The 23,439-nt window shown below is 56.1% G+C and overlaps 6 protein-coding genes across 6 annotated transcripts; 4 read left to right on the plus strand and 2 right to left on the minus strand.

Annotated features, from left to right (window-relative positions):
- Window positions 1-2,190: 2,190 nt before the first annotated feature.
- Window positions 2,191-2,976, plus strand: VTJ04DRAFT_6627 (uncharacterized protein; the record flags this gene model as incomplete). Its single annotated transcript, XM_069364867.1, has 2 exons — window positions 2,191-2,203; window positions 2,270-2,976. The coding sequence occupies 2 exons, from the start codon at window positions 2,191-2,193 to the stop codon at window positions 2,974-2,976; spliced, it is 720 nt and encodes a 239-aa protein (XP_069218651.1).
- A 146-nt stretch (window positions 2,977-3,122) lies between these two features.
- Window positions 3,123-3,880, minus strand: VTJ04DRAFT_6628 (uncharacterized protein; the record flags this gene model as incomplete). Its single annotated transcript, XM_069364868.1, has 3 exons — window positions 3,123-3,247; window positions 3,324-3,598; window positions 3,855-3,880. 3 exons carry the CDS (start codon window positions 3,878-3,880, stop codon window positions 3,123-3,125), a joined length of 426 nt encoding a protein of 141 aa, XP_069218652.1.
- A 1,743-nt stretch (window positions 3,881-5,623) lies between these two features.
- Window positions 5,624-6,463, plus strand: VTJ04DRAFT_6629 (uncharacterized protein; the record flags this gene model as incomplete). The annotated part of the gene is made up of 2 exons (XM_069364869.1): window positions 5,624-5,663; window positions 5,841-6,463. The coding sequence occupies 2 exons, from the start codon at window positions 5,624-5,626 to the stop codon at window positions 6,461-6,463; spliced, it is 663 nt and encodes a 220-aa protein (XP_069218653.1).
- Window positions 6,464-6,701: 238 nt separating this feature from the next.
- Window positions 6,702-10,356, minus strand: VTJ04DRAFT_6630 (uncharacterized protein; the record flags this gene model as incomplete). The annotated part of the gene is made up of 2 exons (XM_069364871.1): window positions 6,702-10,124; window positions 10,339-10,356. The coding sequence occupies 2 exons, from the start codon at window positions 10,354-10,356 to the stop codon at window positions 6,702-6,704; spliced, it is 3,441 nt and encodes a 1,146-aa protein (XP_069218654.1).
- Window positions 10,357-17,575: 7,219 nt separating this feature from the next.
- On the plus strand, window positions 17,576-19,884 carry VTJ04DRAFT_6631 (uncharacterized protein; the record flags this gene model as incomplete). The annotated part of the gene is made up of 2 exons (XM_069364872.1): window positions 17,576-18,361; window positions 18,418-19,884. 2 exons carry the CDS (start codon window positions 17,576-17,578, stop codon window positions 19,882-19,884), a joined length of 2,253 nt encoding a protein of 750 aa, XP_069218655.1.
- Window positions 19,885-20,886: 1,002 nt separating this feature from the next.
- On the plus strand, window positions 20,887-22,775 carry VTJ04DRAFT_6632 (beta-tubulin; the record flags this gene model as incomplete). The annotated part of the gene is made up of 6 exons (XM_069364873.1): window positions 20,887-20,898; window positions 21,146-21,169; window positions 21,254-21,279; window positions 21,352-21,448; window positions 21,522-22,312; window positions 22,382-22,775. 6 exons carry the CDS (start codon window positions 20,887-20,889, stop codon window positions 22,773-22,775), a joined length of 1,344 nt encoding a protein of 447 aa, XP_069218656.1.
- Window positions 22,776-23,439: the final 664 nt, after the last annotated feature.

Genomic DNA, 23,439 nt, shown 5'->3' on the forward strand with positions numbered 1-23,439 from the left:
TAGGTTGCGTTTTGCGGCAGAGCAACAAGCATCGCCGCGGTGTCTTTTTCTTCCCTCTCTTCTGTGCGCTGGGGCAATTGGGGGATTTGATTCGCCATTGTTTGTCAATGGGGCATGGATGTGTCGCGGTGCGCTCTTTTGAAGGTTTTACGAAGTGGACCTGAGGTATCTACAGATGGAGCAGAAGAGCTGGGGGTCTAGAACCTATCTTGGTTTCTCACTGCCACACTATTTTTTACGGTTCGAGTCCTGAGTATGTCAATCCTCTGGGGATGGACAGGACTTTCGGGATAGGACAGCGTTTCATGGTGGAAGGACAACAGCCACTCAGCCCTAAGGTAGCAGATCTCCGGCTGTAGACGGATGAGGCGGAGCAGCGCGAAAGGCCACATTTTGTCTTCCCTGGGTTGCACAGCGCTCACTGCGTATGCAGGGAGAGGACCGCTACTTGCGGAGTAGGGCTGAAGAATAGAGGTTGTTGGTGGCGATGGGAACACGAAAGTTCCAGCGGGATTTGAGAATCCGACGTCCTCAATCAATCGGACAACCAAAAGATTCCCTCCCATGTCCCATTGGCTTCCATGGCGTTTTGGGTCTAGTTCATCACCGGACGTCGCATGCTGGTTTCCAGCTTGCGCGTGCGTTGTCAGGAGGACGTCAGACGCTGCGCAAGCCAGGAGTTACTTCGTGGTCTGGTCCAAAGGAGAAGCGTGTCCTCTTCTCCTGTCAACACACCTTCTGCGACTTTCCCCAATGGATGCTTGATTTTGACATGCCGCGCCCTTCACTGGTGGAGGCTATTCTGCGACTTGCGTCTGGTTCCGTGCCGTCGGCGTAAGCCTGGCCGAATGCCTGGCGCGGTGGGGCAGAATCCTCAGGATCGATTGGCCTAGCCGCGGCGACGGGACATGCCTTGTGGGGCTGTGCTGGAGGAAGTGATCGGCGACGGTTCGCGGATTTCCAGACTCCATCAGAGAGAAAAAGTTGAGCGTCTTTTGCGCGCACAAAGCAGCCTCGGCTTTCAGGGACAAAGACAAACCGGCAACATTGAAGCCAGGAGTCGGAAACATTCAAAGCATGCGTGTCCAGGCACTCTTCTGAGAAGCTGTCTGATATTGTTTCGCAGTCTGACACTGGGAAAAAGTCCAAATTGCATGGCATTCCAGGAATGCTTCATCCGCGTTTTGGCTGACCTGCGCAAACCAAAAAGTGGGTCCCCTAGGAGCAGAGCCGGGGGATGTGTGAGTCACACTTGCCGTTTGGGGCTGCCCGAAACGCCCAGCCAATCAAACACGGGCTCGGCCTGGAAACCCTGAGAGCGTGCGGAAGGTGGAGGGTTGGAGGGGCGTGCTGCCTCGCGGTGCCTTCGCTGCCTGATTGCGATTGAAAAGTCGTGCACCTCCGCATCCTCGCTTGTCTGCTCTTCCCCTCTCCTCTTTCTTTCTCCAACCCCAAACCACTAGACACACAGACACATCTTGAGGCAATCCAGACAGCAATCCAAGATGTGTTACTAAACCATCTTCCCCTCCCAGCTCCTTCTCGACTTGCGTCAGCAAAGTCGTCAAAATAACTTCCCAAGGTTTTTTGTTTCGCGATCTCCCCGCTCAACCACACAACTCAGCTCATCCTCCTCCCGAGGTTGAACTGAACTCAAGCACCGTGCTTCCACGCCAGCGCTTCGGTTCTTCGCCCAACACCGCCGCCATTCCCGGCCAAGACTTTCCAGTCTTCACCACGGATTCCCAACAGTCACCATGGCTTCCCTCCAGTTCCTCGAGCCTGCCGGCTACATCCGCGCAACCACTGCCACTCCAGCACCTGCCGCCGCCTCAACAGGACTTTGTTCTGTTCCCGCAGCCGACCAAGCCGCCTCGTCAACCTAGTCGCTCCACACGCCAGCCTTCCGCCGGAAGCGTGAAGCAGACCACCACTCAGCTCGCCAACCAGCCGCCGTTGTTTCCGCAGCAGCAATTACCCTTGCCCGCCGCCGGACACGCGACGACTTCTTCGGCTACTCCCCATCGGCTCAGCTCTTCCCCGCAGACAGCTCTTCCGCAACATCTTTACGCCTCGTCCGCTCCGGCATCGTCCGCTGCCCTGAGTTCCCTCGGCAAGCAACCCGCCCGCCCTGCGCGTCCCCCTGTTCCTTTGTTCTCGCAGAGCACCGGGAGCGTCCCGCGAGGCAAGATGAACATCCAAGGTATGCCACACAAAGCTGCGCATCCTCCCATCGGTCTCGGACTGCGAGGCTTACAAGCATCTCCAGACCTCGACCTGGGCGATTTCTCCGCCTTTGAGGGCAGCGCTTCGGCGTACTCGTCCCCAGCCCTCCCGAGCGTCTTTGATTTCTCGTGCAGTCCGGCCACCGGCGCCCCTAACATGGGCACCGTCTCGCCCCAGGATCTGCTGATCCAGGACCCGCCCTTCATGTCGGCGCCCAACTCGGCTGCCCTGACTGCACTCACGTCGCCGTCCCTGTACAACGGGTCTCCTGAGTTTGGCGATTCGTTCGACGTCTCGCCCAACTTTGGGAGTTCCGACTTGGATGCCAGCGCGGCGGACACCTGGTTCCCCCTCTTCCCGCAGCCCGACCCCAAGCCGGTGACTGCGCCGAAGAAGGTGGCGTCCAGCGCCGAAACCTCGCCGGCCACCAAGTCGGACGACATCGAGCTCTCGTCGGCGACTTCGGCGCACAGGCGCAAGTCGTCGACCGTCGTCTCGCCGCCCTCGAGTCGCCCGTCGTCCATCTCGGGCGTCAGCTCTCGCCGCCGCGATAAGCCCCTGCCTCCCATCATTGTCGATGATCCCACGGACATCGTCGCCATGAAGCGAGCCCGCAACACTCTTGCCGCGCGCAAGTCCCGCGAGCGCAAGGCGGCTCGTCTCGAGGAGCTGGAGGCCACCATCGTGAGGCTGACGGCCGAGCGCGACCACTGGAAGAGCATCGCGCTGGCTCACGGCGCAACGGAGTGAACAAAAGTTGTTCGTTTTTCTCTCTCTCTTGTCTTTGGGAACGACACAATGCCCCCTCAGTGTGTGACGCGCTTGCTCTCCTGAGGGAGGGGATTTTTCAGCCTTATGTTCTTATTCTGACCTGCGTCGGGTAATTCGGGTTGGATTCAGTATCTTGTTGTTTGCCTCCATGGTTTATCTCTGTCTAAGGATCCCGTGTCAACGAACCGGGTCCTTTTGAGGAGGAGTAGCGTTGTTTCGCATCGTTTTGAAAGTAGTCGTTGAATTGAATCTCATACGCTCATGACCGTTCGCCTCTTGTTCCGTCTTGCGTCCCTGTGATCGTGTGTTAGTTTCCTCCATCCCACCAGTTGTCAACTCCGCGTAGATTCCCATGTCCTGGGATTGTCTGGATGGGGTGAACGGGCGTCTTTTCGCTGGGATTTTATTTCCGGCGTTGGTGTGGTGATGGTGTTGTCGGAACCGTTTCTGCCTGGGCTGCTGTTTCCTGGGTGGTTGTGTTGAACCAAGTCTGTCGGCTGTCCTGCCTGTGGGTACTGTTTGCAAGCTGTCTATGTAAGTTGGGTTGTCTGAGATATTGTAGGATGCTGTCGGCTGGAGACACCCAAGGGCAAGAAACAAGCTGGGTGATGGGGGCCCGGTCAGGTAGTTATTCGCGACAGGACGTCAAAGTAATAAACCTAGAGTGCTCAGCCCAAGGGAGAAGGGAAAGGATGTTGAGCAGAGAAGACAGAAAAGAAGGAAAGCCTTTCAAACAAACAACTATCTTGAAGATGGGCATCTATTCATGTCAACGTCGGTTGGTCGGGTATTTATATTGACGCGTCCAAGTTATGACTCAGTCATGGAATTTTGCCTCCTTTCATCGGACGAGTCACATGGGCATGTTCGCGTATCGCGGCATTGTGGTGGTGTTGTTGGTAACCTGGCATGATGAGGGGGCCTGACGGAGGAGTCAGAGCCGGAGGGAACCGGATGATGATGTCATGGTCCTGCCGAACTGAGTAATAGTGATTGTGCGCGAGTGTGTGATTCACACTCCGAAGTCGGCTGCCTCTTTCAGCGGATGGAACCCTCCCCGGCTTGCGCAGCCATACCTATGCCTACCTAACTTAAGCTTATCTTTCAACCTCGGCAAGATGAGTTGGTTGGGATTCTGTGTTTTGTTGAACGGTGATGAACAAACTAGGAGGATTCGTTTTGGACTGCCTGGTGGCTGGTTGTGACACACTGGAAACTGGACTTGCGATCCCGTCAAGCAACTACAGGGGGCAGTTTGGTTAACGATTTGCACCACGGCCAACCCTCCACTGGAACTGAACCGTGCAGTCCGCTCACACAAAGACTGACAGCCCACCTAGGTAAGCCGTTTTGCGTTCCAGTGTCTAGCAGAATGATGCCCGACCAGCCGGGCCAGGGTTGATATCGTCACGTTTGCATGCATGCACGCACTGCATGACTCCAGCCCTGGTGGGCAGAGAAATCTCTAGATTACCTAGGGAGGTGGTTGCCTGATTGAGAAATTCAGCCAGAGAGCAAAGGAGGTGGGAGGACCTGTCGGTGATGAATGTGTGAAGTTACTATGTGTAAACCATGGACGGAACCTCAGTCGCTGGGGTGTCTGACTCATTCACTCACTCGTTAAATACCTTAGTTAAATACTTCACAGTGTTTGTTATAAGCTTGATGCGCTTGGATGGTGGTATATGGCATTCATGTGTTGACGACGCCTTAATGACCCGCCCTCAAGGCCACTGGCCTCCAGACTGAATGTCATCTACAAGTAGGTGTGAAGGGAACTAGGTGGTTTGACAAGCCTGCGCTGATGCTTACCTGCCTGCGTCATGGGTGAGAAGCATCCAGGGCATCTGTATTCTCATCGAGTCATGGATGGTGTGTGTGATGTGCCCTAACGGGTTCAGCTCGAGGTGCAAACGTCACGGTGGAGGAGAAGCAAGGTTCCGTGAAGAAAAGAAGCGAGGTGAGCCGGGCTGGTGTGAGAATAAGACTGCCTTTGACTAACTATCCTCCTTGCCGTTTGTCTGGAACCGGGAAGGACGGCGACATGGAAGACGGAGATTGAGAAGAAGAGGCACCTCGTTCACGACTGGCTTCGAAGGATTGCGAGACTTGGAAGGAAAAGAGACTCAACCATCCTGCCTGGCAGGCCTGGCAGCAAGTCTTTGACTCGAAACCCTCAGACACCAACCCTCCCATGAACTTTGTGTCACCCACCTACCAACGCTCCAACTCAGTCTATTCATACTTCCCATTCACAACCACCATCGCCATCAACGCAGTCTCCTCTTACCCTAAACCACTGGATAAGCCCCAATACCCAGCTACCTGGGACTGTACTAGCACACAATATCCAGCCACACTTTGATCTGAAACACGATCAACAACGTGCCATACAACTATCCGGGAATGCTTATTCATCCCATCACCCCTACTCAAAGACACACACAAGCAGATACATATACTAGACACGAGAGAGACAAAAACACACCCCAAAATTCAGGCATACGCATCTTTCCACACCCCACGCCACACAACCATCTCTTATTAACTACACTATACCAACAGCAGCCATAAACCAAACACACTTCCATCCCTTTCCTCGACCGACGCCATGGTTATCATAATAATGATCATAATCGTACCGTCAACAGAATTCTCACTAAGGAGTAAGTACGTCCGTGATCATCAACACTCAAGAAACCCAGAAAAATGTACCACATCTCCCAACAACCACAACCAAGTCACATTACTTTGTTTTACTACCAGACGAGTAATCCTGCCTGGAGCCCCTAAGTACACGCATACATACACGCGGTGCCTGCTAACCTGACTGACCTGGACAGTGAATAGTCAAACCCACATTCACCGCAAGTTGATGATAGTTTATGATAGTATTAATAGAATTTGTCTCTCCCGATTTCCATCCTTTTACCTATTTACCTATTTACTGCTGCATGCTCCCTTTCTTACCCCCCACCGCGCCAACCAAAAGCCAAAGGCCAAAGCCAAAAGTTACTCCTTTACAACCTTACAAATAAATCCATACGACGAAAGAGAGACCAAAGAAAAAGAAAACAACCTGCACAAAAACAGAACGCGCATGCACACACACACTCTCTCTCTTTCTTTCCCACTCGCTCGCTCCCCTAAACCAACAAGAACCGAACCTCAAGAAGGTAGGTACCTGTACTCTCAACCAACCCAACCGATGAGGTCCGATGGAAAACAAAACCAAACAGGATTAAGTAACACCAACAACCACAGCTATCTTCTCCCTCAAATACCCCTCTCTCTGGCGCTTCGCCGCCGCCGCCATCTTGTTCTTTTCTCTTGTCCCGAAATACCAAGCAAAACAAACAAAAACCAATGTCTGTTTCCCCACCACCCATCCTTTATCATTCCCTCCAATTCCCTTGTGCCCATGATGTTGTTGTTCTTTCTTTTTCCCGAAACACAAATCCCATAAAACCCCCCGTCTGGATGAGTACGCCGTGGCAGACCTAAAAAAAGAAGGCAACGGACAAAGGAGGAAATACTCGTACATATACAATAAACTGTAACCGGAGGCTTGAGCAACCAGGCCGTTGGCAGCGTCAAACATGACTGTCGTCGAGCATGTCATGTCATGGCATCATGGCATCATCAATCCATCTCTTCTTCCACCAGAGGTGAGTGAGGTCGTTGCGCACACATCAGGTAGCTCATCAATTAACAGCCGTCATCATCTGCATCCTCGGCGAGTCGATCGACGCCCTGCTCAGAATCGACGGGGTGCTGTGGCTCGTGGCGAGGCGCTGCTGCTGTCTGGGCGGGGTGGAGGCGGTCGAGGCCGGGTCGACAAAGACGCGCGTGAACGCCGGGCTGCCGCCGTCGTGGTGACGCGAGTTGGGTCGGCGGTCGCGGTCGCGGCGAGGCGTGCCCATCGGGCTCTGGGTGAGCAGTTCGGAGCGACGGACCGCGTCGGACAGCGTGTCGCGGAGTTGCCCCGCCCTCTTGACCAGTTCCTGAAGGCTGTTGGTGTCGAAGAAGAGCTTTGTGTCGGGGGCCGGCGTCCGGGTGGCGCCGGCAGCCGCAGGAGTGTTCTTCGTCCGCGCCGACTTTTGTTGATGTTGCTTCATGACCTCGATGACGGTGGATATGACGGCCGAGCTGCGGTTTGGGCTGGGGCATCGGCTCCTTGGGGTGCGCGGTCGGGAGGGCGCCACAGAACCGTCGGTGAGTGGCCAATTTCCGCCAAATATGTCGTCGTCCGGGGAGAACACGGATCTCCGCTTGGGACTGTGCCGCTCACGGACCACGGCTGTTTTGGACATCTCGGGCTCCGGGAAGGAAAAGGCATCGTCGAGGTCAAGGAAAGACGCGTCGAACCCTTCCTCGGTCAATTCATCCGTCTGCGGTCGGTCACAGTCGAACGAGGGCTTTGTCGAGATGTTTTCGTCTTCCTCCTCATCCGGTGACGCCAGCGCGATGATGCTCTCGGCCTCGGCCCACTTAGCGGCCAGGGGGCCACACAGGAGATCGAGCTCCTTGCCATGCCGACATAACCGCTTCAGATCGTTAACGAGCAGTGATAGCTCCCGGATCTGCCCGGAGTGGGCCCGAACGCTGGGCTGTGTGGCTTGTATCGAAGCCGGCACGACCACAACACTCGTAGCTGAATCTTTCCCTCCGAGGGAGAGCCCGGCCAAGTCGTCCCCTTCGAACTCGAAATCCCCATCCCAACGGTCGGCTTCTTTCTTAGTTCCCCATGTCCCGTACTTGGGCACGGGTTTCGAGCCGTCTGAGTCAGGGACGACGACAGGGACGCTCTGGCTCCGGACATGCGCGACACCAGGCGGCTTCCGAATCGCGGAGCGGCCTCCTCTCAAGTCCAGCTCCTGCTTTCCGTGGACCGTCTTGGGCCTCAGCTTGTCCGTCTCGGACCTGTCGTGGGGCGACGGCTCCACCCAGTCAAAGATGGTGCTGCGCGGCCGATCGCTCATGCTGCTTCGTTGCAAAGGGTTGCTACTTGTGCTGCTACCGCTGATGTTCCGCAGGGCGTGGCGCAACTCGGGACTGACGCGGCGGGAATTGGTCGAACTCGGCGGAGAGAGATGGTTGGTGAGGTGATTGTCGTCGTCTCGTGCCCAGTCGTCATCGTCGTCGTCGTCGTCAAAGAACGACAAGCGGTCGAAGTCGCGGGGAACGATGGACACGGACACCTCGTGGGTGCCGTCGAGCCCAAAGCCATTGGCCTCTGTCACCAGGTTGGACGCTTCAGCCAGGTGGGCGGTTTTGATTGGCGTAGGCATGACCTCCTCTTCCTCGGTGATCTTGGTCTCGCCGTCCCAAGCGGGGCCAAGCATCTCTTGAATGGATAACCGTTTGGTCCTGGTGTGACTGGCGCTGCTAGGAGGGGAGTCGTCAAACATGGACTCGATGGGCGTCTCAACCGACCTCATGCGGGTTGATGACGTTCCGGTACGAAACGAGTCGAACACGCCGTCGCTACGAAAGTCGGTGTCCTCGTCGTCTCCGAAAGGAGTCTCACGGGCTGATGCATCGGAGCCGGCCAGGGTTATCGAGCGCTCACCTGACGGACCTCGGCTGTGGGTAGTCGTTGAGGATGCCTTGGGGTAGTTGACAGGAGGACTGTAAAGTGGCCGCGACGGGCCGGTGGAGGAGGAGATGCGGGTGACATCGATGCTGAAGCCCGATGACAGCCGGCGGAGCGGGGGAACGGGGGAGGATGAGTTCCGTTTCCGGGTCCGGGGAACGTCAGCCTGGTGTTTCAGCGTAGGGTCTGGGTGCTGCGGATCCCGAGCGTCAGGCGGGACGGGAAATCCTTCAGGCCCCGGGCTGACCGGGGGGTAAGCCTGGTCGCGCGGCACAGCACCAGATTCAGGCAAAAAATGGCTCCCCCCTATTTTGGCATCAACAGTATTGCGTCTCGATCGGCGAGCGCTCCCGGTTCTAGCGATCCACTGGCTGGCCGAACTGAAGTGTGTCGACAAGGACCTCCTTGGTGGTTTATCCGCTGGCGGCTCGGGGGTGTTGACTGGCCTGGATGCGTCGCTTGCTGCCTGGGCAGCTTCGTGCCTCATCTCATCATCAACAGAAGCGTCCCGTGCGGCATCCCCATCGTTCCTCGACGGAGGTTTCTCCGCGATGTGGTCTGGCTTGGTCAAGTACGCTTTGTAAACGCTACCCCACGAGACAGATATCCGCTTGCGGGGGAAGATGCCATGAGGCAGGCCAGCAAACTCGCGTCCCAGAGATGTTGAGCGACGAGCATGGAAGAACGAGGTCCATTTGGAAGTCCCTTGAGCCTTCTCCGAGGGAGGAAAGGCTGCCGAGGTAGGTGTCGGCATGTAATTGTCCGAGGGACCCGGCACTTCTGGAGAAATGGGCCTCTCCGAAAACGTGCCCTGGTTCTGCTGGAGCTGCTGAAGCGTCGCGGTTCGCTGATGGCTGGTGGCAGGCCTCCGAAGGGTTAATACTTGCGATCCACGGCGTTGCATCCCATCTGCCGGCCCTTGAGGCCCCGAAGTTATCCGTTTGACCAATTTATTCGGGGCGGTATGCGTGGTCGGTGGTTGGCCAAGCATAGGGGCTCCAGAGCCGTGTGAGAAGGTCATGGACGATGAGTCGGGCCCCAAGCTAGACCTCCGGCTGCCATGTTGCGAGAGGGGGCGGAGAGACAAGCGGCGAATCCAAGACTCCCGCGAGGACACCGAGTCCCTAGCATTTTCGGCGATAGGTTGAGATGCGAGATCACCAGCCCGAGCCAATGACTGTCTCCTCCCATGAGAATACGAAACACTAGTAAGAGGCCGCTGAATATTGGTCGGGCTTATGGGACTCGTGGGGCTCATCGGAGGCGAGGCAAACGAGCTCGGGCCTGGATCGCCGAGTGGGCGGAAGGGTGAATAAGGGCGGTCATCGGTGGGCGAGGGATAGGGATGGTAGCTGGGGATGGCGCTGGTGTTGGGACGAGGAGGAAGGTTTCGGTTGCCGAAGGGTTCGTAGTCGGCAGGGAAAGGAGAATGTATGGGAGGTGGAGGTGACCAAGGAGTTTCGGATTCTGGCGGCTGGCCAAACACCAGACCGACCGCGGCGGCAGCTGCGGCAGTGCCGGATCCGACGAGCTGGAGAAGAGAAAGAGGTCAGAATTTAGTCATGACGGGTAAGGTAGCCTGGTCTCTCGAGCAAGTAATGGTGAGGCTCGGAATCATCGAAGCAGGGACATGAAGCATTGTTGGGGATAGAGTGGAAGGTCGAAGCAAACAAAGGTTGTTTGATGTTTATGGTCTGGATATTTCTGCCCAAAGCTTGAGGACGAGAGGTTCTGTTCGCACTTACAGTCGGCACAGCCTGCATCCTGGCCGCGGGGAGGGGGTATTATGAAGACGGCAAGCGGCCGGTGACGGGAAGGGAAACGAGGAGGATTGTCGTAGTCGCGTCGAGGGCGGTTTGCATCGTCAAGACATTACGAACAAAGGAGGGTTTGTTGTGCAGCGCGGGGACGGCGAGGTTCGTTTGGGTCGAGGAATGCGGTGCTGCAGACGCGCCCTTGGAAGCAAAAGTTGGTGTGCCAGACGCCCTAGAGCTGGGGAAACGAGGAAAACGCGAATGGGTCGTCGAAAGTGGTCGTTGTCGCGCCCAATGGGGAGAATGAAGGTGAAATCACGAAAGTTGGGTGAATCGACGCGACTTGGTTGGTCTCGTGTGAGGTTGAAGTTGAGTGGTGGTGGCGGTAGTGGTGTTGTGGTAGTATGAGTGGTTGTTAGTGTTGCAGTGTTGTCGGTACTGTAGTGTTGTTTGTGTGGCCCGCGCTGGTCTAGAATAGGTTGTGGTCGCGGGAACACGGTCGGTCGGGTCAGGTCGGTGGGGTTCAGACAAGACGGTCCAAGGACCCCCCGATGTGTTGTTGTGGAGGATGGGATGACGGGATTGACGGGATGAACGAAGGACAGGAACTGAAGGGCCGGACGGGCAGCAAGGAGTGCCCTGGATCTGCGATTTGCCCGCGCCTGAGGTCCGGAGTAAACAGCTGCTGCTGTCAACTGGCGTCGATTGGCTGCCGGGTGTTGGAGATGTGAGGCCGAGAGAAGAAGTGGAAGGTGGAAGGCCGCAACCGTGGGCCTAGCACACTTTCAGGCCGTTTTCTTTCGCGCGGATCCAGGAAAGAACCTTGGAAGAAAGCAATTGCCCGTTTGTTCAGGAAAAATCAAGAAAACAAAACCGTGTAAATCAAAATGGAAGAAAGAGCCCGCTTGTCTCTCAATGCAACACGAAAAGGTGCACAAGAACCAAGTCAAGAGAACCGGGAAGCGCCTGGACCTTCTTCTCCCTTTCACTCTCCCACCAACATTAAAATTAAATTGGAAGCAAAATCGAGCAAACAAACAGCGCAAAAACGAGAGGATGCCCTTTGCACCCAGATGGAGCACAGCTAGGAGAAAAGGCTTGGGGAGAGGCAAAAAGAGAGAAGAGGCTGGACAAGTCGGCCCTCGCTGTCCCGTCCCGATCGTAGGGCTGCGATCTGCGATGGAAAAGGGAGAGAAGAGCCGGAGAAACTGGGGACGCTGGAGAACGATGGGACGTCGCGGAACCAAACAACCTGACAACCAACAAGCGACCGCAACAACACAACACAACACAGCTGGGGCCGGGGATGATGTGCAAGACCAGGGTTTTGGCGGCACCGGGGTTTGAGCAGTGGGGATTGCGACGGCGGGAAGCGTCCGACAAGCGTCGCCGGCGAGCCAGCCACGGAGGAGCCACCATCCAAGAAGAGAAGAAGAGACGAGGCTCGGCCAGGGTCCTGGCTCTCGATTCTCTCTCCTTTCGGGAATCGGAGATCTCTGGGCCACACCTGAAGGTGAGACGTGCTTGGCGCTAACGTGTGCGCGGGCGTCAGGACGAGCCCTGAGGGGCCCTGCGTTGCTTGGACACAAGCAACCCCCAATCTCGATAAGCTGCGTCTAGGAGATGAGAGCTGCATCGCCGGCGTCAACACACAAATGCTGGAGCACAGCGGCGAGCTGTGGGACATTGTGTTGGATGCTGCTGAACGACGACATCATTGACTGGTGGTGCTGCGCGCTTGCGCATACTGGGCATCCCACACTCCCAAGCCAGCTCTGTCGCGGTTCTGGAACCCGGCATCCAGTCATCCACATCAGCCAGTCATGCTGCTCTCGCCGCTCCAACTTGCAACGGCAATCGGTGCCTCATCCTCTCACAAGGGCCGCAGGACAAGGTGGTCCGATGAGATTTCGGAAGAAAAGGGTCATCCTGGAACGAAACAACGGCGCAGGATGCCGGGGACCGTCTGGTCCACCCGACGCTGACTGAGCAAGACAAGGTTCTTCAGCGTTGGCTCGCAGTCCTCAGAGTCGGCCGAGAACAAGCGCTTCCATCAACTCCTCAAGACATCCTCTCTCAAGCCTGAAGCCTGGCCGCCAGCGTCATCGCACAGCATAAACCACGGGTACGCACGACATCCATACATCGCCAACAGGCGCACAGCATGCCGTCTTCTTCAAATAATACTACCGTAACTCAGGTACAGACGCAGGGGCGCCGCCGGGAACCTGGGGAAACCCATTCAGGCACAAGCAGTCCCCTCTCCTCAAATCGAATGCTGTGCCTTCTCCCTCCATCATCATCCAAGGCACATCAAGCAATGCGACCTTGTCAATGGCCAGAGCAATGCACAACAGCATGATTCTCAGAGACGCAAGACGACATGGCAATGTCGCACCCAGCGTCGATTTGGTCCTATCCACGCGCCACTGGGACTTCCAGCTGCTCCAAAAACAGCATCCGTCGCCAGGAACCTGACGTCGCAACTTCAATGCCGTGCTCAGCGCTGTCCAGTCAGAGGTCAAAGGCAGCGCCAACGACCCAAGGCCAAGAGATCCCCCACCCCTCGTCGAAAATTGTAAAAAGGAACCTCAGAAATCCTTGGTTTCGGCCTTGGACTTGGAAAAATGACGTCGCTTACTTTGCGCACCAACATCCCGTCGGGCAAATACCCCTTGAATTTCCTCTGACCGTTCTGCCTTGTTTTGCTCACCATCGGTGTCCAACTCGGGCGAATTCGGCCGGCGGGCATTTACGGAGTATGGTAGGCATCTCCCCTCATCGGAACTGATCTGTGTATGTGTGTCGTGTATGTGTGTGTGTGTGTGTCCCAACAGGGGATAACCACGCCCGGATGTATATCAGGAACGCGGCATGTATAACACGGAGCAGTCGGAACCATCACCGATTGCTCGTCCTCGGGTTTCGCCCAGATCGAGAAACTCCCGTTTGGCCCGAGCCATCTGTGCGCTGCCAGGGCCGGGCCGTTTCTGGAGAATTGAACCGTAACGAACCAAGTAAACGGCCACCGCTTCACTTGTGGTCCAGGACCCGAAACTTGGTGGCGTTCATCGTGAAATTCCCCCATTCCTTCTCCTCTGAAGGCCGGGATTTCAGGTTGCAGCAAGGCTGTGTGTGTTGGGCTTTCACTTGTGCATGTCAACCACATAGGACGGTGAAATGGCACCGTCGCCGAGTCGCTCTCATCGAGATCGACGCTGTGTTGTCCTGCTGACTGGTTGTTTTGTGCTGTGCTGTGCTGTGCATATCCCGCCGCATCCAAAATCGCACCAGCAAATGCAATCGCCTTTGCGCTGCGGATCATTACCACACAAAAGAGAGAGGAGAGTTCCAAAGCTCCAGAAATAGCATTTGCCATGTGCTTGTCCATGCATCTCCCCCCAGCTCCCGCTGCTATCCGAACCACCACCAACCGCTCCTCGCTGAGCTGCTGCAGGGGAACGACGCGAATTGGCGGGCATGGGATCTTCGGATCTTCGCTGTACACTAACCACCCATCTGCCCCGCCGCCCTCTTGGAGCTTCGAGCTGTGCTCTCTCACGTGGAGCTCCTCGAAACCCCAATTCTGTTCCCTCGGCGATGTCAACAAAGAATTGAGGTCATGGAGCTATGAGACGAAGCTACCTGCCTTGTCAAGAGTACCGCGCCGATGGTCCAACACCAAAAGGATTCTACGCCGTAAAACGGCGAATAGGGCCGACAAAGATCGACAAGCGAACTGGGGCACGTTGAGAGTTGGTCCTTACCGTTGCAGTGGGCTTCGCAAGTCTTCAAGCGGCGTCAGCACTAGGAAGTTGTGTAAAGCGTTGCCTGTTTCTCGATCTCTGCCTGACGATATCTGCCAGGACTCTGTCGAGACGGGGATTGTCCGTCCCAATGTCTCGGGTTGGAGTGGCACAAGGTGCTGAATCTCGATTCAGGCCACTGTTTTGTGCTCCTTGACGATACTCAAATGCAGAGCAACACAGTTGTCAAACAAAGCACTGCCAGCCAATGTTGTGGGGATGGTTGCTGGCGGACGCAAACTGAGCCCACAACACGGATTGATTCAGTCGGGGCCTTGCCGTCGAACATGCGCCCCTAGATATCTTCGTATATCTGGGTGGGCGTTACCTAGCACCGAGACTTGGAGGGAGTTTGGCTTCTCATGATTTGGACATAAGTGGTGTGGATGAAACAGTTGGCCTCTCGGAAGGCACTGGGGGTTTAGAGCCAAATCCATACATGCACCGCGAATCGACTAAATATTACTCTTGTCCATCAGGTAGCATGTCTTACAAGCAACCAACAAGGCTCACAGCTATCCAGCATCACTCCGTCCTTTTCAGCCACCCTGTGGTATAGGAACCTTCATCACCTGTCTGGTCACGCGAGCCAACAAACGGCAGCAGATTCTGAATCCCCAGGGCCCTCTTTGCTTGGATTGCACTTCGGGTAACAAGACTTCTGGATGGATGGCGGAAGCGTGTTCCCATGACAACTCAGAGTATATTCGCATCTTCTCACAACCAAGCCCGACTGTCAAAACAGGTCACACGCACAACCCACAAGTAGTGTTTCCTCCCCAAGCACTCAAGTAATTCCCAGATCATCAGATGTATGTATAACCAGTAAGTATACAGCATGCAGCGCGCCTTCAACATTCCATGCATATCCCATTCCCGAAAACGACGTTCCATACTCATCGCGTACCCGATTCCTTGCAGCAAAACATACCCTCCTGGGAACCGGTACCTGACAGAACGCATCCGCAGGTGGGCCATTAATCAATATTTCCCGCCCGCGGCACGAAAATGCAGGCATGCTCGCTCGATCGCTCGCCTGACGAACAGCCGGCATCCTGCGCGACTTAGCTAAGGCGCTGTTACGGTTGTAGTGCACGAGATGGAAGTGGGATTCTACATACTACCTGCAGCTCAGGGAGGAGTTTAGTGGGTTGAATACATAAACACATACATACCGATGAGTATTGGCACATGGATGGCGTTCGTGTTCGAAATCCTGTTCCTTGCTCAACTGCTGGGTTGCGTGCGGGTGTGTTGCCTACTATGCGTATAGGTGGTTGGGATGGACGGGTACTCGGGATTTCTGTTGGGGATTCACAAGATGTATCGTATCCGTCGGGTTGGTATCATGATCAGACATTGTGTGTGTGTCCTTGAGATCTGGGCATGTGAGCTGGCCGTTTGCTTGGAGAGGATGCGTGGAACGATCGGCAGGAGAGTTTGTGAAGACGCTTGTGTATCGTGTGACCTGGCCCGTTGGCGATCGCTTTCGTTGGTGTACACATGCTTCGTGAAGACCTCTTCCGCTGGTCATTCTACTGCTTCTTCGAGATTATGTTATTTGGAACTGTGGCCAGTACGTTGTATGAAGTTCACTAACTTCTTGCGTTGAACAGGGTATGTTGTAGAGTATGCCCAGATATAGAAGTAAACTTGACATTGGCCAAAGCATCTCACCGCAGGAATGAAGCCCTACGCTGTGGAGGATCTCAGGGGCAGAATCTACAAACATCTGCTCCCATCCGCTCACCCGCCTGCGGTCTCGGGTGTCAAGTCTCGGAAGACCAAGACGGGAAGTCGGGGTTTCGGGAGTGATGAGACGGGTAGAGCTACCCTCTGTCGCCGAAGAATGATCGGACTGGGTCCCCCGCCCGATCACCCGGCTAGTCAGGCAGACTAGTTGCCGACCGGTCGTCGGCAACCAGGGTAATACCATTCCCCGATTTCATCATCGGCCCGTGCCACAACAGCATACATCCCTGAGCCATCCAAACACTACTTCTGACACTCCCGGGCCAGTCCCAAGATCCGGTTGACGCGGTTTGCCTGCACGTAGGCGTGTATAGGTTTGCGGCCGGCAGCGGTGGGATTTTCCAACAGACGTGTATAGCCGTTGTGTAACCTGAAACATAGGAGATTTCCGCCCGAGAAGTGATCTTGACGGAGAACAGGTGGCTGGGCTGGAATGCGGGCCGGGAACTGGAGAGAGAGAATACTCCCAAGATTCCCCTTAGGCCAACGACTTCCTTAGAGAGTGCTGAAGAATGGTGGAATCCGGGAACTTCATGAGGACAGAGATGCCAACTTGATAGATATGGCCGCCCTTCCAAGTCGGCGTTGAGAATTACCTGGATCCATTGCAGCCCCTGAGCCCGCCGGGCTGAAGCACAGTAGTCTTTTCGGGAGAACTGCTGAGACAAACTGCCGGATACATCAGATAGATGTTCTGGACACTGGTTCATGGTTGGCCGTTCTGCGGCCGGATAACAACCCGCAGTGTCAGGACCGGGATTTTCGCGGCTCGAAGGGCACTCTGGACACTGCCTCGGCCGAACTCCAAGGAGATGTTGGGGGGTATCTGGATGCCAAAGAAGGATACATACACGGTATATGCAGGACTGCCTCCAAATACCATCATCACCTCGTATTTGGGCCGAGATCTTCTCTCTCCTAGCATTCCAGCGGTCGGTTCGTGGATGAACCACTCAGCCCAGTTCAGTTAAAGAGACCAGAACAGACTCTGTCCGTAGATCACAATTCATGAATGGTCACGTTAGACGCAGGACGCGGCATCTGCAGCGCCAACTTCCAGTCTCGCGCGTCACCGAAAGGCTGCATGCAGGACACGGTACGGGGTCACAGCGGATGTGGCTGGGCAGCCGACCACAGGGGCATTGCATGGCATCGCGTCGTCGAATTTTTTGGTCTCGAATCTGCGCCTTGCGGTCTGTGATAGATGTGAGCTTCCGTCGGCTGTTCTATGTAACTGGGAGGTCTCAACACACTGGAGGCAGTAGTGAGGGTAGGAAGGGCTGGAAGTTGGAGTGAGGTTGAAGATGGCATGTTGGACCCTAGCCCCAGAGCATGGGGAAGGCTGGCAGCATGTAGCTGCCAGGTGATGACAGCTGAAGCGGGGTGGCAACCCGGACCCTCTGTTGACGTCCATCAACGCACAGTGCTCCAAACTGCCCCGCTGCAGAATGCAACACCCAGCCAGACTCCAGCTCCAATATCAAGAAACACACTTCGGAGATCGGGTTGAGGTCAAGTTGGACATATCGGCAGCCCGGAGGAACAGAAGCTTTCATACCGGCACATTACTGGATGAGTTGGTACACGCTGGAGGGAAACACACACACCCAACATCTGCCAACTTTACAATTTCATTCCAATCCCTGAACTAAGCCACCCGATCTCACAACATGGAGGCCGAGATCCGGGCCCTCATCCCCAACATCGACCCTGTTCTCTCCGAGTACTCGGCCGGGTACTTGACCCACGCCTCGACAGCATGGGCGGGTGATGAGGAGACCTCGGCCCAGTCCCCCCTCGACGAGGCCGCCGTTGCCATCACCGAGCTTCTCCTCTCTGCCTCGGGCGCCCAGCACGATGCTGCCACCCACGACAAGATCCGCAGCCTCGTCGAGAAGTGGGTTGACAAGTATGCCGCCGCCAACTCGTCCCAGGAGAGGAGAGGTCCCACCGTGCGCCGCCTGGACCAGACCATCCAGGTGAGCGCACAGCGCAACATCTCGTCGACGCTGGCCGTCGCCACGGGGTCCGTCGACCTCGAGTCGGCCAACACCCGCAAGGTCGAGTCCAAGGTCGACCGCAAGAAGCTCGAGAAGGCCGAGCGCAAGATTGCCGCCAAGCAGAGCAAAAAGACCTTCAAGACGGTCGAGTACGAGGCTTCGCGCCTGCTCAACCAGCCTGACACCACCCAGTCGTACGAGGAGTTCTACATGGCTGTCAACCCGCTCCAGATGGGTGGCTCTGGTGGCAAGTCCAAGGATATCAAGATCGACAATGTGGATGTGTCTATTGGTGGTATGAGGATCTTGACTGATACCACTCTGACGCTCTCGTATGGTCACCGTTATGGCCTAGTTGGTAATAACGGTGTGGGTAAATCGACACTTCTTCGCGCTCTCTCGCGCCGTGAGCTGCCTATCCCTACTCACATTTCTATTCTGCACGTCGAGCAAGAGGTGAGCTAGGCACCCTCCCATCTTTAGCTGCTCGATGAAATACTGACAGCCAGCAGATTATGGGTGACGATACGCCCGCCCTTCAGGCTGTGCTGGATGCCGACGTCTGGCGTAAGGTCCTCCTCAAGGAGCAGGCTGATATCACCAAACGGTTGGCCGAGATTGAGGCTCAACGGGCGGGCATGGCTGACACATCTACGGACGCGGCCAAGCTCGACAAGGACCGTGAGGCCCAGGATCAGCGGCTCTGCGACATCCAGGCAAAGCTCGCCGAGATGGAGTCGGACAAGGCCGAGTCCCGCGCCGCCAGTATTCTGGCCGGCTTGGGCTTCTCGCCGGAGCGGCAGCAGTGGCCCACCAAGAGCTTCTCGGGTGGTTGGCGTATGCGTCTTGCGCTCGCGCGTGCTCTCTTTTGCGAGCCCGACCTCCTCCTTCTCGACGAGCCGTCCAACATGTTGGACGTGCCGTCCATCACGTTCCTGTCTACATACCTTCAAAGTTACCCGAGCACCGTGTTGGTGGTGTCACACGACCGAGCCTTCCTCAACGAGGTGGCTACAGACATTATCCACCAGCACTCTCAACGGTTGGACTACTACCGCGGCGCCAACTTCGACGCATTCTACGCAACCAAGGAGGAGCGCAAGAAGGCGGCCAAGCGCGAGTACGAGAACCAGATGGCGCAGCGGGCGCACCTGCAGGCGTTCATCGACAAGTTCCGCTACAACGCGGCCAAGTCGTCCGAGGCGCAGTCGCGCATCAAGAAGCTCGAGCGCATGCCGGTCCTCACGCCGCCCGAGGCCGAGTACAGCGTCAAGTTCCGCTTTCCGGAAGTAGAGAAGCTGTCGCCGCCCATCGTGCAGATGTCGGGCGTGTCGTTCGGCTACACCAAGGACAACATCCTCCTGCGCAACGTGGACCTGGACGTGCAGCTCGACTCGCGCATCGGCATCGTCGGCCCCAACGGTGCGGGCAAGACCACGGTGCTCAAGCTGCTCACGGGCCGGCTGCAGCCCACGGCGGGCGTTATCACGCAGCACCCGCGCCTGCGTATCGGATACTTTGCCCAGCACCACGTCGACTCGCTCGACCTCAACGCCAGCGCCGTCAGCTTCATGGCGAAGACGTACCCAGGCAAGACGGACGAGGAGTACCGCCGGCAGCTGGGCGCGTTCGGCATCACGGGCACGACGGGCCTGCAGAAGATGGCGCTGCTGTCCGGTGGTCAAAAGTCCCGCGTCGCGTTTGCCTGTTTGGCGCTGCAGAACCCGCACATCCTCGTCATGGATGAGCCGTCGAACCATCTCGACATTGAGGCCATGGACGCGCTGGCGGAAGCGCTCAAGGAGTTCCAGGGCGGCGTGCTCATCGTGTCCCACGACGTGACCCTGCTGCAGACGGTGTGCACGTCGTTGTGGGTGTGCGAGAACGGCACGGTGGAACAGTTCCCTGGAGACGTACAGGCGTACAAGAAGAGGATCATTGCCCAGGCGGATGCGGCGGGTGTAGTCAAGGCACATTAGACGTCGGGCTGCTGGGGACTGCGGGTACTACCTTACGTACTGGACTGTATATACTTGCCTCTGGTGGTCTGGATTTAAATCTCTATCACCGAATACAATCTGCCTGTCCCAAGTTGTTCTCTTCCCCTGACGTTGGAGATGAAGATCGCCACCCCGCCAACTGTGAGGAGAGAGGTGCTTCAAGCTCGTCCCTGGTTGTTGGTACCTACCTTGGGTATTTTTGCAACAGGCAACAGAAACGAGGATGTGGAAGCCTGCTCATATCGTTCTGAGAGCCTACGAGTAGCATCTTGCTGAGATCATTGGACAATCTTTCCAGCGGTTGCCTGTCCTTCTTGTCTGAGGTGGCTGCATGTGAAGAACTGGCGGAGAGCTGTCAAGCTCCATTGAGGCGGGTGGGCCGTGTCCCGATCCTTGTCACTTCGAGACAGCCACGGATGAGAACAACTCAACGTGATTCCTGGAAAAATAACCAAATAAACAGCAAGAAAAAACAAGAAGCCACATCCCAACTCCAAACTCTGTCTGTCTTGATTGGGTTCACGTTCAAAACTGCATCAACAACATCTTGATGCTCTTGTCCAACGTGGAAAAAGAAAGTCGAGGTTCGCGTCGACCCCACAATCATCTGGCGTGTCCTGTCACACAGCTGGCCCAAGGTGGGTCCGCGCTACCCCTCGCTCCTCTTCCGTATCGGGCCTAGTGTAAACAAGCGGACCAACTGAAGCGCTGCTTCTTCTGCGATTGGCGGTGCCTGATGTCCCCACTCGTGGCAGCAGCAAGCGGTGAACGGAATTTCTCTTGTTCATTTTCTTTGGTTCGCCCCAAAAATCAACAATCTCTCCCCCTCGCTTTCCGACCGACATTTCTCCACACACCACCAACCCAAGAGAGCCCGACTGCTTTCCCTTCTTCTCCTCCAGGCCAACTCTTCTTCTCCAAGGCGACCCAACGCTTGCATCGCTTTTTTGCAGACCAGCTTTTTAATCACCACCCGACAAGATGCGTGAGATTGTAAGTTTGGCTCTTCTTCCCAGTCACTTGGCCCCCCCGCACTCCGAAGCCGCACCACCGCCTGCGACGCGTCGAGGGAAAGCTGCTTGTTTTCTGCCCCTGGGTGGTCTACCCCACACGCGATATCCGCGGAGGAGGACGAGCTTCAGTGCCACCAACACAGCGGCTCGACGGCGCGAGAGACGGGAGTCGAGGTCGTCTTGACGATGATGGAATCGGCGATGCTGACATTTGTTTTCTTGTACAGGTTCACCTCCAGACCGGCCAGTGCGTAAGTATTTGGATCGACCCGAGCGGTGTGTCGTCCGATCGGATAGATTCGGTGGGCTGACCGATACTTTTTCTCGTCCTTCAGGGCAACCAAATCGGTGCTGCTTTCTGGTATGTTGACATCTCTGCATCGATGATGACCGGTTCTCGTGAAGATGGATCTGGTGGCTGACCCCTCGACAGGCAGACCATCTCGGGCGAGCATGGTCTCGACTCCAATGGTGTCTACAACGGCACTTCCGAGCTCCAGCTTGAGCGCATGAACGTCTACTTCAACGAGGTGGGTTGTCTCCTGTCGACCTTGCCGCTTACAATTCGCCAGCAACAGTAACTGACGCCGACATGGCATTTAGGCCTCGGGCAACAAGTATGTTCCCCGCGCCGTCCTCGTCGATCTGGAGCCCGGCACCATGGATGCCGTCCGCGCCGGTCCCTTCGGCCAGCTCTTCCGCCCGGACAACTTCGTCTTCGGCCAGTCGGGTGCCGGCAACAACTGGGCCAAGGGTCACTACACTGAGGGTGCCGAGCTCGTCGACCAGGTCCTCGACGTCGTCCGCCGCGAGGCCGAGGGCTGCGACTGCCTCCAGGGTTTCCAGATCACCCACTCGCTCGGTGGTGGTACCGGTGCCGGTATGGGTACCCTCCTGATCTCCAAGATCCGTGAGGAGTTCCCCGACCGCATGATGGCCACCTTCTCGGTCGTCCCCTCCCCCAAGGTCTCGGATACCGTCGTCGAGCCCTACAACGCCACCCTCTCGGTCCACCAGCTGGTCGAGAACTCGGACGAGACCTTCTGCATTGATAACGAGGCTCTCTACGACATCTGCATGCGCACCCTGAAGCTGTCGAACCCCTCGTACGGCGACCTCAACTACCTTGTCTCGGCCGTCATGTCGGGCGTCACCGTCTCGCTGCGCTTCCCCGGCCAGCTCAACTCTGACCTCCGCAAGCTCGCCGTGAACATGGTTCCCTTCCCTCGTCTCCACTTCTTCATGGTCGGCTTCGCCCCGCTCACCAGCCGCGGCGCCCACTCGTTCCGCGCCGTCTCGGTGCCGGAGCTCACCCAGCAGATGTTCGACCCCAAGAACATGATGGCTGCCTCCGACTTCCGCAACGGTCGTTACCTGACCTGCTCTGCTATCTTGTAAGTTTATGATTTTGGCTCTTTTCCCAATTGTCCATTCAACTTGCTAACCATGTTTTCTTCTCACAGCCGCGGCAAGGTTTCGATGAAGGAGGTCGAGGACCAGATGCGCAACGTCCAGAACAAGAACTCGTCGTACTTCGTCGAGTGGATTCCGAACAACGTCCAGACCGCTCTGTGCTCGATCCCGCCGCGCGGCCTCAAGATGTCGTCGACCTTCGTCGGCAACTCGACGGCCATCCAGGAGCTGTTCAAGCGTATTGGCGAGCAGTTCACGGCCATGTTCCGCCGCAAGGCCTTCTTGCACTGGTACACGGGTGAGGGTATGGACGAGATGGAGTTCACTGAGGCTGAGTCCAATATGAACGATCTCGTCTCGGAGTACCAGCAGTACCAGGATGCTGGCATCGATGAGGAGGAGGAGGAGTACGAGGAGGAGGCTCCCGTTGAGCACGAGGAGTAAAAGAGCAGTCTTTACCGGGACTGCTTGAGGGGTTATCAGCCCCTCTGCTCCTCTTCGCTCTTGGACTCGCTTGCGGTCCAGTGTGAGCTAGTTTCTTCTCTTCTTCTCTTCTCGGTTTGAGTGGGAGATGGATGTGTCCTGTCTTTTTTCTCACTCAATCGGACGCCTGCTCTCTTGCCTGGGTTGTTTTTCGCGCGGGAAGTAGGGAAGCTGGCGCTTGACTTGGTACTGCTTGTTGATGTTTTGGGTGTGAAAGTAGATATCCATAATTATTATCTGAGGCAAGCCAAAAGGAAAAATACAACTTGCACCCCGTATATGGTGTTTTAATGCCACCTGGTTGAAGAGTCTTGTCTCTGCATGTGCCGTGTGTTGTGTGTCTTCTAATGTCCCACTTGAGCATCTGGAGGAGAGGAGTGATATTGATGATTACCTGGGCATCCAGCTCTCTGAATCTGATGTAGTACATGCTACTAACATTTGGTGCCTGCCTTGCTGCATAATAGCATGTACGAACACACATGTTATCCGGTTGGTGCTTTGGTATCAGAGGTCGGGGGACAAGATTGAAGCAAGGGCGTCGTCACATCATGTCCAGGGCGCACCGTGGAGGGAGGCAATGGGAGTCGACTAGAAAAAAAAAAAAAAAAAGAACAGAGATAAC

The sequence above is a fragment of the Mycothermus thermophilus genome (genome assembly GCF_041956435.1).
Source record: "Mycothermus thermophilus strain CBS 625.91 unplaced genomic scaffold VTJ04scaffold_4, whole genome shotgun sequence".
Classification (NCBI taxonomy): Eukaryota; Fungi; Ascomycota; class Sordariomycetes; order Sordariales; family Chaetomiaceae; genus Mycothermus; species Mycothermus thermophilus.